This window comes from Aythya marila (assembly GCF_965140915.1).
Source record: "Aythya marila genome assembly, chromosome: 14".
In the NCBI taxonomy this organism is placed as follows: Eukaryota; Metazoa; Chordata; class Aves; order Anseriformes; family Anatidae; genus Aythya; species Aythya marila.
The window spans coordinates 529,746-543,761 of record NC_139055.1 but is presented as its reverse complement, the minus strand read 5'-3'; the positions used below and the strand labels follow the sequence as shown (position 1 = coordinate 543,761).

At 44.8% G+C, this 14,016-nt stretch overlaps 1 protein-coding gene across 1 annotated transcript in view; it reads right to left on the bottom strand.

Moving 5' to 3' along the window:
* HTR4 (5-hydroxytryptamine receptor 4) overlaps positions 1-14,016 on the bottom strand; it is a 127,264-nt gene that overhangs the window by 72,466 nt on the left and 40,782 nt on the right. The window contains exon 2 of the mRNA XM_082771254.1: positions 12,962-13,043. Within this exon, the coding sequence (XP_082627380.1) occupies positions 12,962-12,987 (26 nt within the window). The 5' untranslated portion in view covers positions 12,988-13,043. The remainder of the gene's footprint in view (positions 1-12,961; positions 13,044-14,016) is intronic.

Genomic DNA, 14,016 nt, shown 5'->3' with positions numbered 1-14,016 from the left:
GGGAATGATGAATAAAACCAAAGATCAAACATGCCTTTAATCAGAAATTTCTTGATCAGTTCCTAACTAGAATTGCTCCTCAGATGTATGTTCAGTGCCTCTACCAAGCTACATGTGTCAGTTTAATAAAGAACATAAATAAACCTGACTTTTGGCATGTTGTCTATCTTAATAACATGATTATTCTCTATTTTCCAGATAAGTGGCTTTTGCCTATTCCTTGTCATATGGAAGTTGCAAACAGAGCAAGCTGAGTGTTCAAATGACAAATACAGCATAGCTATGCTCAGGGGACCTGATTCAGTGAAACACTTTATTTTTCCAGTACTTTCAAGAAAGAGTGTTTGTAATTCTGTTACTGTGTAAAATAGTTTTAATTTTACAGAGACATAAACAGTATTACCATTATTTCTATTGCATATGTGAGTACCTCAAGCTTTAGTTTCAGTAGTTTAGAAACAAGGAGTAACTGGATGTATTTGATGCAGATCTATGATACAACCTCCTCTAGCATGGGAGTGGGTTGGGTAATGAAGGTTCAGACTCTTGTTAAACATACTCTGAGTGTTCATGTTTCACATGCTCACAAAAATCCATGCAATGCTTCCTTCAATAACCAGGTGCAATACTGGAGTGCTCTAAGACTGTCTGAGCAGAGCCTTCAACGGTGAGCTGCTGCTCCTGGGCTGAAAGCATTTGTTTGACAGCCTTACTATTATTTCTGCCATTAAAACGAGAAAGTTTGTCCTATCCACACACATTTCCCAAACATAACTCTTCATTGAGACACCATAATGATAGCTCTTAGTATCTGTTGGCATTCCAGAACCAAATTCTCATTTTCAGACCAGGAAAAGCCTTTGTTCCCATCTTTGCTGAAAGCCTGCAAGTTGCAAGACTTTCTAGTTAAACAGCATGAAAGTCTCTGATTTACTCTTGGAAGCAATATCTGCAGTCAGGGAAATATTGTTAAATGACAACTGTCCAGTCAAGATTGGTGGAAGAGTCCTGGCATCAGGCTGTATATTGAAATACCCATGCTGTGTACTTCTCTCCCTGCTTGTTTACACCTTGGACAATAAAAGTCAAATACAGCTATTGGCTGTCTAGTTTCTAGTATTTCTTGGACAGCTTCACAGTTTCAAGAATCTAGAGGAATGAAAGTTTCTTGTTGTTACCCCTGCTAATGGAAGACTTGGCACCGATAATTCATTGATTTCTGGAATACATTTCATTTGGGAACGCCTCCGTGCTCAGCCACACGGTTCACTCATTCATTACAAGACAATGTCAGAAAGAAACTTTTACTTCTTTTTGAGGACAACACAGGACTGTATGTCTCAATGAGATTTTTGAAGGCACAGCATAGTGCAGTTCATTTGTTCAGCTTCCAAGGTGCGTGCCCTTTCAAGTACTTGACTGAATGATTGCCTTCTTTCTCCAGGAATTCGTGTGTCTCCTTAGTCCCTTCACCAGCACCACAATTTCCAAGCTGCTCAACAAGTCAGCTGTATCCTGACACAGAGCATATCAGTCAGGTCAGATAAAAGTCATCTTTGAGGCATCAGGCATTTCTAGCTCCTCTGCCTTGCTGCGAGCTGTACCATAAAGATCAGAGCTTGGTAATGCTGATTCCAGAGGTGGCAGCTAAAGCCTTCCACCCCCAGAGCATGTGCTCATCAGCTCTTTTTATATGAATCTCAATTTTGCATTTAGGCTCCGGATAGCACAAGACGTGGAAAGCCCTTGAATTAAGAGCAAAGCACTTAAATCTCTTGTTTTATTTAAACCCCCTTCTATGATCCCAGCCAAGCGCATGATCTGTATATTCTCCAAAGGCCTCGTCATGTTTCTCACTTCAAATAAATAAGACAAGATGTCAACCTGGGCAAGCAGCAGGACAGAGGAAAAGCAAACAGCAGGGACTGCTTTGTAGATGGAAAATGTAGGCACTCAGCTCAGATGCAACCCAGATCCCACCCAGCAGTCACTACCAAATAACTGAGGCCAGTCTTGGAAGGTCTGGAAAGGTTTCTTCAGTTGTGATCTGGCTAACAAGGACAAACACTTCCAGGAAGAGTGTCCTACTGCGTGTGGCTGCAGAAGCCCTTGATGAAGATTCTTAAAAAAAGCAGTTCCTGGAGAACGGAGCAACATGAAGGGAGAGACCTTCCCCACAAGGGAGTGAGCTGGCCCACGGCTGCTGGGTGGCATCAAGTGTGAGCTCTACTCACAGATCTGTGAACTTCAAATGAGCTTTCAGCAACACAACCGGTTTCTTCCATAAAGTGGGAACAAAGCCAAGTTTAAGGAACTGCTCTTTGATCCCTAAGGGGGAACTAGCTGCTGCTTCTCAGAGTTTTCTCAAAGTTTTGAGGCAAACCAAGGAGAAAGAAGTAAGGTGTCTGCACCCAACACCTTAGATGCAGTGCCATTTCCCATGTGTAATTGCAATGTCGTACTCAAATGTCAAAGAGACCAACCAAGACAAGAGTCACAAAGCTCAAAAAAGACAACAGGCTATGAACAACTTTATCTTATTTATTTTTTTTTTTTGTGGGTAATTTTTGCCGTGTTAGTAGGGAAACTGGCTCCCAACTCAGTGTGTGCAGTTCCCTGGCAGTGCTGAGCAGAAAGTAGTGAAGATGCTCCTCATGCTTAAATTCTCTGCACAGGGGTCTGCAACGCTGCTGACAACTTAATAGCACCTGCAAATCAAAGAGTCTTGAAAACCTTAATACAGTGATGTTTCTGGAAAGCTGGCTCAGTACACTTTCACTGAGGGCGAGTCCAGAAAGCTGATTTATGTTTTGTGATTAATTTTCTGGCCACTTGAACTTTGCTGCTAACTTCAGTGGGTATTCCAGGTGAGGGACACCTAGCTAAATCAGGTTACTGCTTTTAACTCCAATAAAAACTTCAGTGTTACAGTGTGTCTCCAAGGGCAGTTCGAAACAGATCCTCACAGTGCTGCAAGGGGATGTCAGCAACAAGGACTCTGAGTGCAGCTTACAGGGAAGAGTAAAAGCAATACAAAAACACAAGGTGCCTGAATTGGACTAGCTCTAGATCTGCTGGGCTCAGAAAAGCATACTGAACAGTAGCTGAACTTCAAGGAATTTATAAAAAACAAACAAACAAACAAACAAACAAACAAAAACAAACAAACAAACAAACAAACAAAAAAAAAAACAACAAAAAAACACCATGTTTCATTGTAGCTGCCAACTCTGCCTGAGAATCACATCCCCATTACGGCCCATAAAAATGGAAATTGCAAATAATGTCAGTAATGGGACCAAATCTATCTCAGCTGCTTGGGAATGGAGAAATCACATTCTTCCACTCCAGCATGACACAAAATACAACAGAAACAGTTTAATCCCCAACAAAGTAAGGCAGTCATTTTCCAAGGATCTCTACCAGCAAAGAAGAGGCTCATATCCCCATGCACAAGCCTTGTAGAGGTTTCTCCTGTGATATCCTCTACTCACATGTCCTCCAAGTACCTGAGACTCTATCTGAGCAGCCTCAGATACATCGAGCAGCTCCTGGGCAGCTTCCTTACTCCTCAGAGCTATCTGTACTGAGGATTTCTTGACCAAGTCAACACGAATTAGGCTTTTCTTGGCTATTTTCTCCTTTTGCTGGATTTATTTATTGTCCTATTAGACTCCCTGAGTAGACAGAGCCTGTTTCCAGAAAAGTCCTCAAGAAGTTCATGAGAAGTGCAAGCCCTGGACAGGTCTCCAGGCTAATGCACTGACAGTGAGCGATGAGCTGGCCCACAGCCCCGTGATCTTACTGTGGAAATAAGGCTTTGGGAACAAGCAGCCTTTGTGTTTTCAGGTCCTGGCCTTTAAAACAAAGTTGGAAAAAAAAATATCAATAAATACAAATCTGAAGATAAGGAGATAGAAAAACATCATTGGAGCTCCATAAACCAACTGGGAGCTTGGATGATTTTCTAGATTAGGCAAAGGAACTGTGGATGCAGTGAGTAATCTGTTTACACACATTGGACTGCTGCAACTGATTTTTAAATATAACTCAGTTATCAGGACACTCTCTTGCCCAATGCTATAATCACTGAAGTATGCTTTTACATCTAGCTGGTGCCATGCTAGAGCAGTGACCCAGTATTCCCATGGGGAGAGAAGACTGTGAAACTCACACAGCAAATGAACAAGCAGATACTGGGTGCATTAACACATTGGAGGCTCTGGAAAAGTGAGGAAGATCTGTCCACCCCGGGCAGACAAACTCCCTAGAAGAGACAGGACTGGAAAACAGCCGTGACATGCTCCCACTGCTCTCATGCTGGCACAAGCTCCTGCGCCCAGGGAGGGGAAAAGACCTGCTTGGTTCCCTCACCTTCCTGCACTCTGACCCATCAACAGATGGATAACCAACTATTCGAAAGTGCCCTGCCCACCCCATCCCATCCCTCAGCAGCAGCATGCAGAGCCCTCTTCTTTCTCCTTTATTTCTCTCTGAGATTACAGCCATGCTAAAGTGCGGTAAGGTCAGCTGCTGATTTATTTATCATCGGTATTCTAGCACAGAGCTGGAAACCTGGCTCCTGTCCCCAGCACCGCAGGCGAGTGCTGAGATTGTTCCTAAGGGCTTTTCTGCAAGGGCATCTTACTTATTTTTATCTTTCCAGATTTACCATTCTTCAGACAGGAAGAATAAGGGCATCTGGCACACAGATCAAATTATTGATCAAGGCACCACATCTTGGGAAGAACTTGAGTTACATGAGGTCATGCTAAGCTTCAACCAACTGCAAGGGGAGCAGAGCTGGATCAACTGCAAGAAGCCACCTGTAACAGGAAGACCCTTCACATCCCGTTCCTGTGCTCAGACATCGAGCAGTTTGGACTCCAGTTACTTGGGTTGTAGTGAGGGACAAAATCACAGAATCACACAGTGGTTCAGGTTGGAAGGAACATTAAGATCATTTAATTCCTACCCCATGCCATGTTCAGGGACACCATAAAAGTGCAAGAGCTGAATGTGCCTCTTTGCAAGTCCTTTTGCATACATGCCCCAGGTGATCACAGCCTTACAGCACTTTATCTCCCCATCGTATGAGGAGGAACCCTTTGCCTTCATACACTTTTTGGCATTCCCTCATCTCTGATTTTAGTGTCTTTTTAAACCTGCCCTACACTGGATTCACCCTGAAACAGCTCAATGCTCCCTGAAAACTTCAGCTCCCTATATTCTTGTCCATCAGATGCCAAAACTTGTGCTCAGAGAACAGCTTCATTTCATCGTGTTCTGCCTTTGGGAAGGCAGAGGAGAGGTGACAGCAAGTCCTAGGTTAACAGCTCAGATGGTGATGGAGGTTCAGGTCTATGACTGTTTGCCAGGCCAGGGAACAATGAATGTGCTGTGTGTTTATCACCCCAATAAGAGCAAACCAAACAGCGGAAAGGCTGCACTAGGTAAGAGTTGGAGTACAGTTCTTATCTGCCCAGGAGATGCACTCTGCTCCAAGGTGATAGTCTATCAACATTTATCCCAACCCATAGCAGGCCTTAACTTAAGGCCTTAAGCCACAAAAATAGAAATAAACGTGTTTTGATATGGTATCTTTCATATCTGAGATACTATAAATGCTCTTCATAAAGTGACAGAGGGCTCCTGGAGCCGCACACATTACCACAGCAGGGATCTGGAGCTGGTACCAGCTCACCGCAGCTCCGATTCCCAAAGCCACATCCCAGAGGAGATGTCTACCCGGGACATCAGGACAGTCTTCTGGCACTTTTCCATAAAACCAAAGGGAATTTTAACTGAGTGGCGAGTAAAAGCCATTCACTTTCTGCCTACAAGTTTGCTTAGTTTTGACGCACAGCCCTGTTACAGTGACACACAGCCCCGCCAATATCACAGGCTGTGGCCCTGCACCTCCCGCACAGCCCTGGGTTGGCAGCAACCCCTCTCCAGACACCTGTCCTCCTCTTCCAGGTTCGTCGCTCACAGCCTCCAGCCATGGCTGGCTTTAGAACACCCAGAGATGGAGACAAATGGAGCTTTGCCAGCCTAACGGTGAGGGTCAGGCCTGAAAACACAAGGAGAGAGTCCTGGCCCCAGGCAGTACTGCCTGCCTGCCCTTTTGTGGGCAAAAAACAGCAGCAAGGTCACGGCCATCCTCCTGCTGTCGGCAATCTGCAGCTTCCTAGCAACTGCCTGTCTTTGCAACCCCTAGAGCCAGGACTGCTCTAGGAGATCCCAGGTTTTGGGACTGTTGAGCTGCCCTCTACACTCTCCTCCAAATCCCCACAGGTTGCCACCATGCAGGTGGATGCTGAAGCTAAAGAAAGACTGTGCTGAAAGGCACCAAAAAGTTAATTTTTACATCCCAGCTCTTTGTCAAGGGCACTTTCATCTGTGTATATTCCTCAGGGCACCCTCACAACAGCACAGAGTAACATCACAGCCGTGCATTACAGCCTTGCCTCTTTTGGGGGGCTCAGCACATGCAGACATGGTGCACAGCCCCGCTGCACCCTCCGACAAACCTCACGGAGCAGATTCATCTCCTTGCTCCACAGCTGCCGCCTGGGAACATGCTATTGATTTGCAGAAGCTGGAGCCATACTTAAAAATTCCATTAATTAAGTGTTGGCGGAGGTGTTTGGAAAGACGTTCTGATAAATACAGTGCTATAAAGTGTTTCCCTAGAAACTGAGGAAAAAAGTGTTCAATAAAGAAAGTACCCAGGCTGCTAACAGCTATCACCCTTGCTGAGCAGTGCCTGGGTTGTGTGGAGGATTCGGCACAGAACTTTTTGCAGGGCTTTTTTGGCTACTGAGAACTTTTAGTAAAAGTTCTTTTAGCCTACAAATTTTTTTAGCCTACAAAACTCCAAAAGTGCCCTTCTTTCGAATGGCTGCTTATAAAATGGGCCATTTAATTCAATAGCATAGCATACGTCGTCATATCTAAAACTGATGTAAATCAAAAAAGTTCAGTTTTGCCTCATAGGGGATCTGCAGGTTTTTACTTTGCCTTTTTTTCTGGTATTTTGTTCTGCCTGCCATATCCTTAGGAGAAAATGTGATCTAATCCACACCAGTGTAGCAAGTGGAATAGGGCGCTGTATCACATGTATGTCACAGGATGAAAACCTTCAGCTGTCACTTATGCGCTCCACTGATCACACCGACTCTTTTTGGGGGACGCAGGCAGGGAAGAGAGGGATCTGTACAAGTCAGCATGTCTGTCCCCACAGAAGAGCATGAGCAAATACTTTTCTGGATGGATGCAGTGGGTATTACAGAGGTATTAGAGATGATATTCCCTTAGAAAGGGGGCGAGGAAAGGAAGTGCTCTAAGCTGATCCTGGCCTATTTAGCCTGGTATTTCTCACCTAAACAGAAATGTGACCAGAGGGCTGAGACAAATAATGATTTAATGACTCAAAGTGTAGAAGCTGGAAAGGTTTTGAGGAGATCTTGTGTATATATAGGAATAAACACATTGCAACCTTCCTGAGGAATCCTAAACACTCTGCTTTCCATGAATTCCCACTGACAAGGCTCTCAGACAGCACACAAACTTCTCTAAAACCTTCCCATTCCCTACATCCATTAAGGGAGATGCTCATTTTGTTCCAGCCTCTCAGCACAGCCCCAGTTGCCCTGGACAGCCACCTTGGGCTCTGACTTCTGCCCGTCTCAACCTGCATTGCTGCCAGTGCCCTAAGCAAGGGCAGCAGGGGACCAAGGGGATTTTGGGCACCCTCTGACCAGCACTGGAAGGCTCCAGGATGGGGACTTGCTCGAGCTCATCAGCACGGATCATCACAGAGTTCAACTACTGTTAAAAATACCTGGCTTCTGCTGTCCCTCTGTACAAGGACTTTGGGAGCAGCAGCTAGGTTAAATAATGGAATGTTTTCTTTGGTTCCAAACAACTAATTCAACCAATTTGATTCCTTCTTCTCTCACCTTGCTTCTCATTTCTCAAAGTCAAGACAAGATTAATGAACCCCACACAGTTCTGCTGGAGGGCTCTGCACTTTTCAGAGTACTTCAAGCCACAAAAATACCTTCAGCAAACAGAGAACTAAAGCTGATAAAGCCAAGTTCAGAAGCAATAAACATCAATCTAAAATTCGGTTGTTTTGGGGGCTCAGCTTCAAAATAAAAAGCAATTACTGTTGTGACAAACTGAAATAATACATTGTTTCTCCATAGTTAATTTAGGAAAGGAAGTCTACCTTCACCAACAGCTACAATAAAAAGGCTTATATAAAAACTATTTGCTTGCACTGAACTTTCTAGCATTTTTGTTTTGTTTTGTTTTGTTTTTCCAAAAGCTTATTTCTCAGGAGCATAGCAGCCCTTGCCTGACACCTGAGGTGTACTTCACTATTACTCAGCACGCAGTAGACAGAACAGCTCTGACCATGCTCACACGTACCCAACAGCAGGGACTTCCCCTGGTTGCCCAAGAGGGTGAGAAGAACCGGCAGATCCACAGCTGGGCAGTGAATGCCCCCCAGCCCTTCCTCTGTGCCTCCCCTGCTGGGAAGCCACAGGGCTGTGGTGCTGGAGCCCACATGGGACTCCACTGGGCACAGTGGGGGTGCTCAGGCAGGCTGGAAGATTTGCCCAAGGTCACAAAGTTTGGCAGAAGAACTGGAAGACAGCCCAGCTCTACAAGTCCCGAGCACAAGTCCCGGGTTAAAATCCTAGCAGAAATAGAGTGCTTGTCCAGTGGAAATAGCCAAGAGGTGAAAATCAGTTCATGTCCTTTGAAAAGTGTTCAGATTACTCCTGGTCATCAGCTGCAACTTCCCTATCTGCTGCACTCCTGTAAACTACTCTGGGGCCTGCCTGTGCCAAAAGCTCTTTTTAAAAACTTAAGCCAACAGTTTTCAGGATGTCAGTGGAGCATTTCCAAGCAGCCCCTTGCATCAGGTCTGGCAAAGAAAATGCAAAGCGGTGTCATAACCTCCAGATGGTAGAAGAGGCTTTTGCAATTGAGGGTAGCGGTGAAGGCATTTGCGGGGGCTCCTGCTCCTTGACAGCAAACAGCCTATGGTGTGCCTTGGGTGCCTGCTGGCTGGAGCTGGACAGGGCAAAGGACTGTTGTACACTTGTTGATAAACGTCTGACAAATATTTTTATATATTTGCTTGAAAAGAAGGAAATAAAGAGAAAAGCTTTTTTTTTTTTTTTTTTTTTTTTTTTTTTTTTTTTTTCCCCCATACTATAGCCCATTCAAGGTTTTGGGTTTTCATTTTAACCACTTGACAGCATCTCATTAACCCAGTGCATATAATAAATGTGTGCAATAACAATCACCAAGTTACAAGAAATTGAAAAATCCTATAAAATATAAATAGGAAATACTTGCAAGGGCATTTATTTTTCAGCTCTAGTATTAAAGAAAATGAGGTCTGCCACCCCCCTCGGCTGTGATAAATACAAGTCCCAAAGCAGGCTGTCTGTAATTTCCAGGAATGTGTCTCTAACCTCACACTGCAGCCTTTGTAGAGTACATAACCAATTTTTTCCATGTAAACGAAAGACTTGCAAAGTTGAATCTGCCTGCAATGCTTCAGACAGTAAAGTCCTTCCTCACTGGAAGGCCTGGAGTCCTCTGGAGACCTCACCAAAACCACCTGAGGGCAGGAGGACGAGCCCTGCACCATGGCCAGCCCAGCTGGCCAGAGCAGGACAGCTGCAGGCACATTGCTCTGAACTGAAGAGCAGCGTGCGTTTCTGCAGGGCTCAGCTCCAAACAAAACCAGCCCGTCCATCTCTCCATCAATCCCACTGTTGACTCCGCATTGTCAAAGCACCTCCTGTTTCCCCAAGCTTTGCTTCCCTTCGCCTGAGGACTTTCCATGGGAGTATCTCTTAGCCCCACAGAGCGAGTGAGCGGGAACTGAGCACTCCCAACCCTGGGGCTCACCATGCAGCTTTGTGCAGCACTGGAAAACAATGCATGGAAACCCCTGACTTCGAAAGAAAACATTGAGAATTTCACATCTCAGCAAAAAAAAAAAAGCCCAAATCAGGGCAGATAAAGGAGAGAAACATCAGCTACTTACTGGTAGCCAACAGGCAAAGTGCTCAAAGATAAAAATTCATAGTCTGGAAAAGTGTGGAGTCAATAAAATCATACCCATAGAAGAAGTCTGTGTGTGCAACCAAAATGAAGGACTGCATCTGTATAGCTCAAACACAGCCACCTGGAACAAAGGAATAAAAACATTCCTGAAATATAACGAAAGCGAGGTCTGACCAGTGTTTCATCAAAAGAGCTGGGGAATGGTGAATCAGTATTTATTCAAAAGAGCTTTCGAATTCCTATGGATTTTCATTCATCAGATCCCCAGAAATGTCTTATGCTGCCTTTTAACATCTAAACACAATGTCAGATGAAATATTTTACCAACGAGAATTTCCTGCTCTGATGTTTCCACTGCTCTGCCAGGGTAAGACCAAATCAGCTGGCTGCACCAGCACTTTCTAAGTAGAAAGCATCTTTTAGATGGACTGATTCTCAAAAACCTTTTCCTGGGCCTGTGCAAAGGGCATTTTTGGCAGCAATCTGACCAAAGTGGAGCCCCCAGCAGAGAGGGGAAGGGCCGAACCCCCTGTCCTCCCAGGCACTTACATGGCATGCAGGCTATTCTGTACATTTGGAACTATTGCATCCAGGAAGAGGAAAGATGCTCAGAAAGCCTAATTTTGATAGGAACCAGCTTCATTTATTGTTGTTGTTATTGAAGGAGCACACTCCACACAAGCTGCAGCTTGCCCCAGCACAGACCAAAGGACTAATTCACCTGCAAAGAGGCATGAATGCTGCAAAGTATTGGGAAACATCAGCTTAAATTTTCAAATTTGTAATGTTTATGACTTCATGTTACTTTTAACGAGCTTGTCTGGGAGTGGGATTTTATTTAGAGCTTCACAGAAGATCACTGCAGGTGGTTGCTGTGTTGGTACAGATCCAAGAGCCAGGGGCTCATGCAGCCACAGCATGATTGAGGGGTGGATGGACACACAGACACCATCACATCGTGTCCATGGGCAGGGCCAGAAGAGTACCCATAGCCTTGCAGTCCTTCCCTCTCACCCTGGCCTGGGCCAGGAGTAGTGCTGATAGGACAAAGTAAAATTTAAAAATTGGATAAAAAGGATAATGATCTATTGATTCCTATAAAAAGTGAACTACAAAACTCTAGCAGATAGCTTCAATGTGTATGCTGGGTCAGACCTACCCAGTGTCTGCTTCCACCAGCGGCAAATAGCACGTTACTGAAAAGAATATGATAGAGGGACAAGATAAGGTCACTTCCCTTCTGATGTAGCCAGCATGTGCCCACGCACTGGCTGAGCCTGTTTCACTGTGCCCCTTCTAAGAAAGAAGAAATAGAAGATTATACTTCCATGAATGATTAAGTGTATATTGGGGGATTTTTTTTTTCATTGTCAGAAATATAATTTTTATCATACAGTCTTTAGTGGAAGGAAAAGATTGCAGGGAAAATTGTCTGGTGTCAGCACCTTTATTCCCTTTACAGAGAAACTGCAGTAGCCTTCACGTTTAACTACGCTTCTGGTATTAGAGAGTCAAGACAAATTTCATTAGGCAAAACACATTACCTCTCGGCACTGATTACAACGTTATAAATGTGTCCTGCTAAGCGTGCATTAAAGCAGCAACCCGAGTTACTGGTGACTTTCCTGATGCTTGAGTAGGTGAATCAAGACCAGAGATGTTCTCTTTGGTAGCATAATGCTCTGAGGAGCCCTATTAAGAAGTCATCTTTAAGGATGCGTCATCTCCCTCTGTGCATGCAACTGGAGAGAGTGGGACACTGCTTGAAGAGAGGCATGTCCCTACCTCAAGCCCAGGAGCTAGAAGGCTGTGATAACAGGATCTTCTTGAGGGGCAAGACACTGTTTGTTTCCCCTTCTTCTTTACTGTTTCCTCCTGATCTGTCCTCAGTAACTCATTAGGGAATAGTTTTCTGGAAGATCGGAGTGCTTACATTTCTATCAGTGCCATTTTCTATAAGCACTTCTCACCTGAGTGTTCAGGCAGGGGAAGGTGAAGAATTATTCCTGGAATTAAAAACCTGAGACATCAAAAAGATATTCCCTACAGAAGTTTAAGAGATCTCTCTATGGAAACATACACCCCTTGCTGCTACTAGAACATTGCTTCCTCTGATGTCTGGGCCAGCAGCCTGAGTTTGGTCAGAAGCTTCACGTCCTTGTGTAAAGCGGGCTTGGTGGGGCTTCCTTCAGCTCCCCATGTAGTTCAACATCAGTGGCTGCTGGGCCAGTCAAAAGGCCAAGACAAAAAGGGACAAATCCTAGTCCTGCAGAAAGACCCTGCAGGTTGTACCTACGGGAGAGTGGCAGAGCCAGTGCCAGCCCCACAGCCTGAGGACAGCTGCAAGCAGGATCCAGGCCTCTTGAACATTTTATGTTGGCATCACTTTTCCAAGATCAAAGTGATCTGTACCAAAATTTGTCCCTTGTTGATACCAGTAGTGTGCCCAGGGATTTGAATTGACATATGACATCATTTTTTACTTGCACCAGTATAAGAAGGGAGAGAGTGGGTTGCAAATTTTTACAGCATTACACACACACACACACAAAACAAGCAAACAAAAAAAACCCTGGGAACACGCTTTCAAGAGACACAGATGGGCTTATGACTGGTCTTTGTTGGGGTCTCATCTGTCCTATTGCAAGGAACTAAGCCGTATCTTACATTTACACAAATAACAAAGCAATGCTCACAGAAGCTCCAGGAAACCCCAAAGCAGGCACTGCTGCACAAGCAGATACCTTAACCTACAGGCAAATAGAAATTAATACCCCACAGTTTTGCGAACACACTGCATGGCCATGGCCCCTGCAGCTCACCAGCTGGAGACGCAGTACAGGAGCCATGCAGTTCATCCTACCTCACATTAACATCAAGTTCTTCCATCACAGGCAATAGGCACAGGTAGCTGGGCGTTCAATGTCCATGGTAGAGACCTTGTCCTGCAGTGGAGAGAGTTAGAAAGGACAGTTATAAGTTGAAGAATTTCATGGGTGCACACTTACTCCAGTGAAGACACCCATACACTGCATTTTACCACTCTGGCCTGGCTCCTCGTGATAGAGGTTAAGCACATGTCAAAATAAAACCATACAATTGCAAAGAGCTATCATAACACAACTTTCTGTTGTCTGCCTGCACGTATTTGTATTCCACAGCTCTGATGTGCATGCCTGGAGGCAGGAAGCCAAGCTGACGTGACAGGCAGCCCTCTGGGCTGTGCATACACCACCCATCCACACAGAACCTAGGGCTAACAGAGGGCTTCGGGGCCAACCGGGACACTGGCACTGCAGAAAGTAACATTTCTGTTTTTACAATGGAAGACAGGTATTCAACTGGAAGCTCAGATGAATCTTTAATCCACTCCATGGTCATCTAAGTGTGACATACTGAACACAGTTAAGGTTCTAGTGGTCTTGCCTAGCTGGTGCTTGAGGGAAATGTGGTTTTGCATTCCCTGCGTTGACTCCTTCCCCATAGGCTCTGCGGCATGTGAGAAGATTCCTGAGCTGCCGAACAGCACCATGTCCTGTCTTGATCCTGAACCTAGCTCAGTATGAGGCAGAACACAGCTGGACGAGCACGGTGAGCATGGACCTGACCCTGCAGAGCTCAGCCAGAGGACACGCAGGAGATGCTCAATGTGCTCCCAAAGGCTTTCTTATACCAGTACACACAGCATACTATGCTACACCCAGTTAGCTTCAGGTGCTGGCATGGAAAGGGCACACACAAAAATACCAATGACCAACATATCCTGTCTTCCTGCAAGTGAAAATCCCAATGACCTCAAGGGGATCCATATAAATATATATTTTTTTTCAAAGACTTACAGAGTTAAAATAGTTTTAATTCTAAAAATAAATGCAAGCAAGCATCATAAATCAAAAATATATGCACCACTCTTGAGAC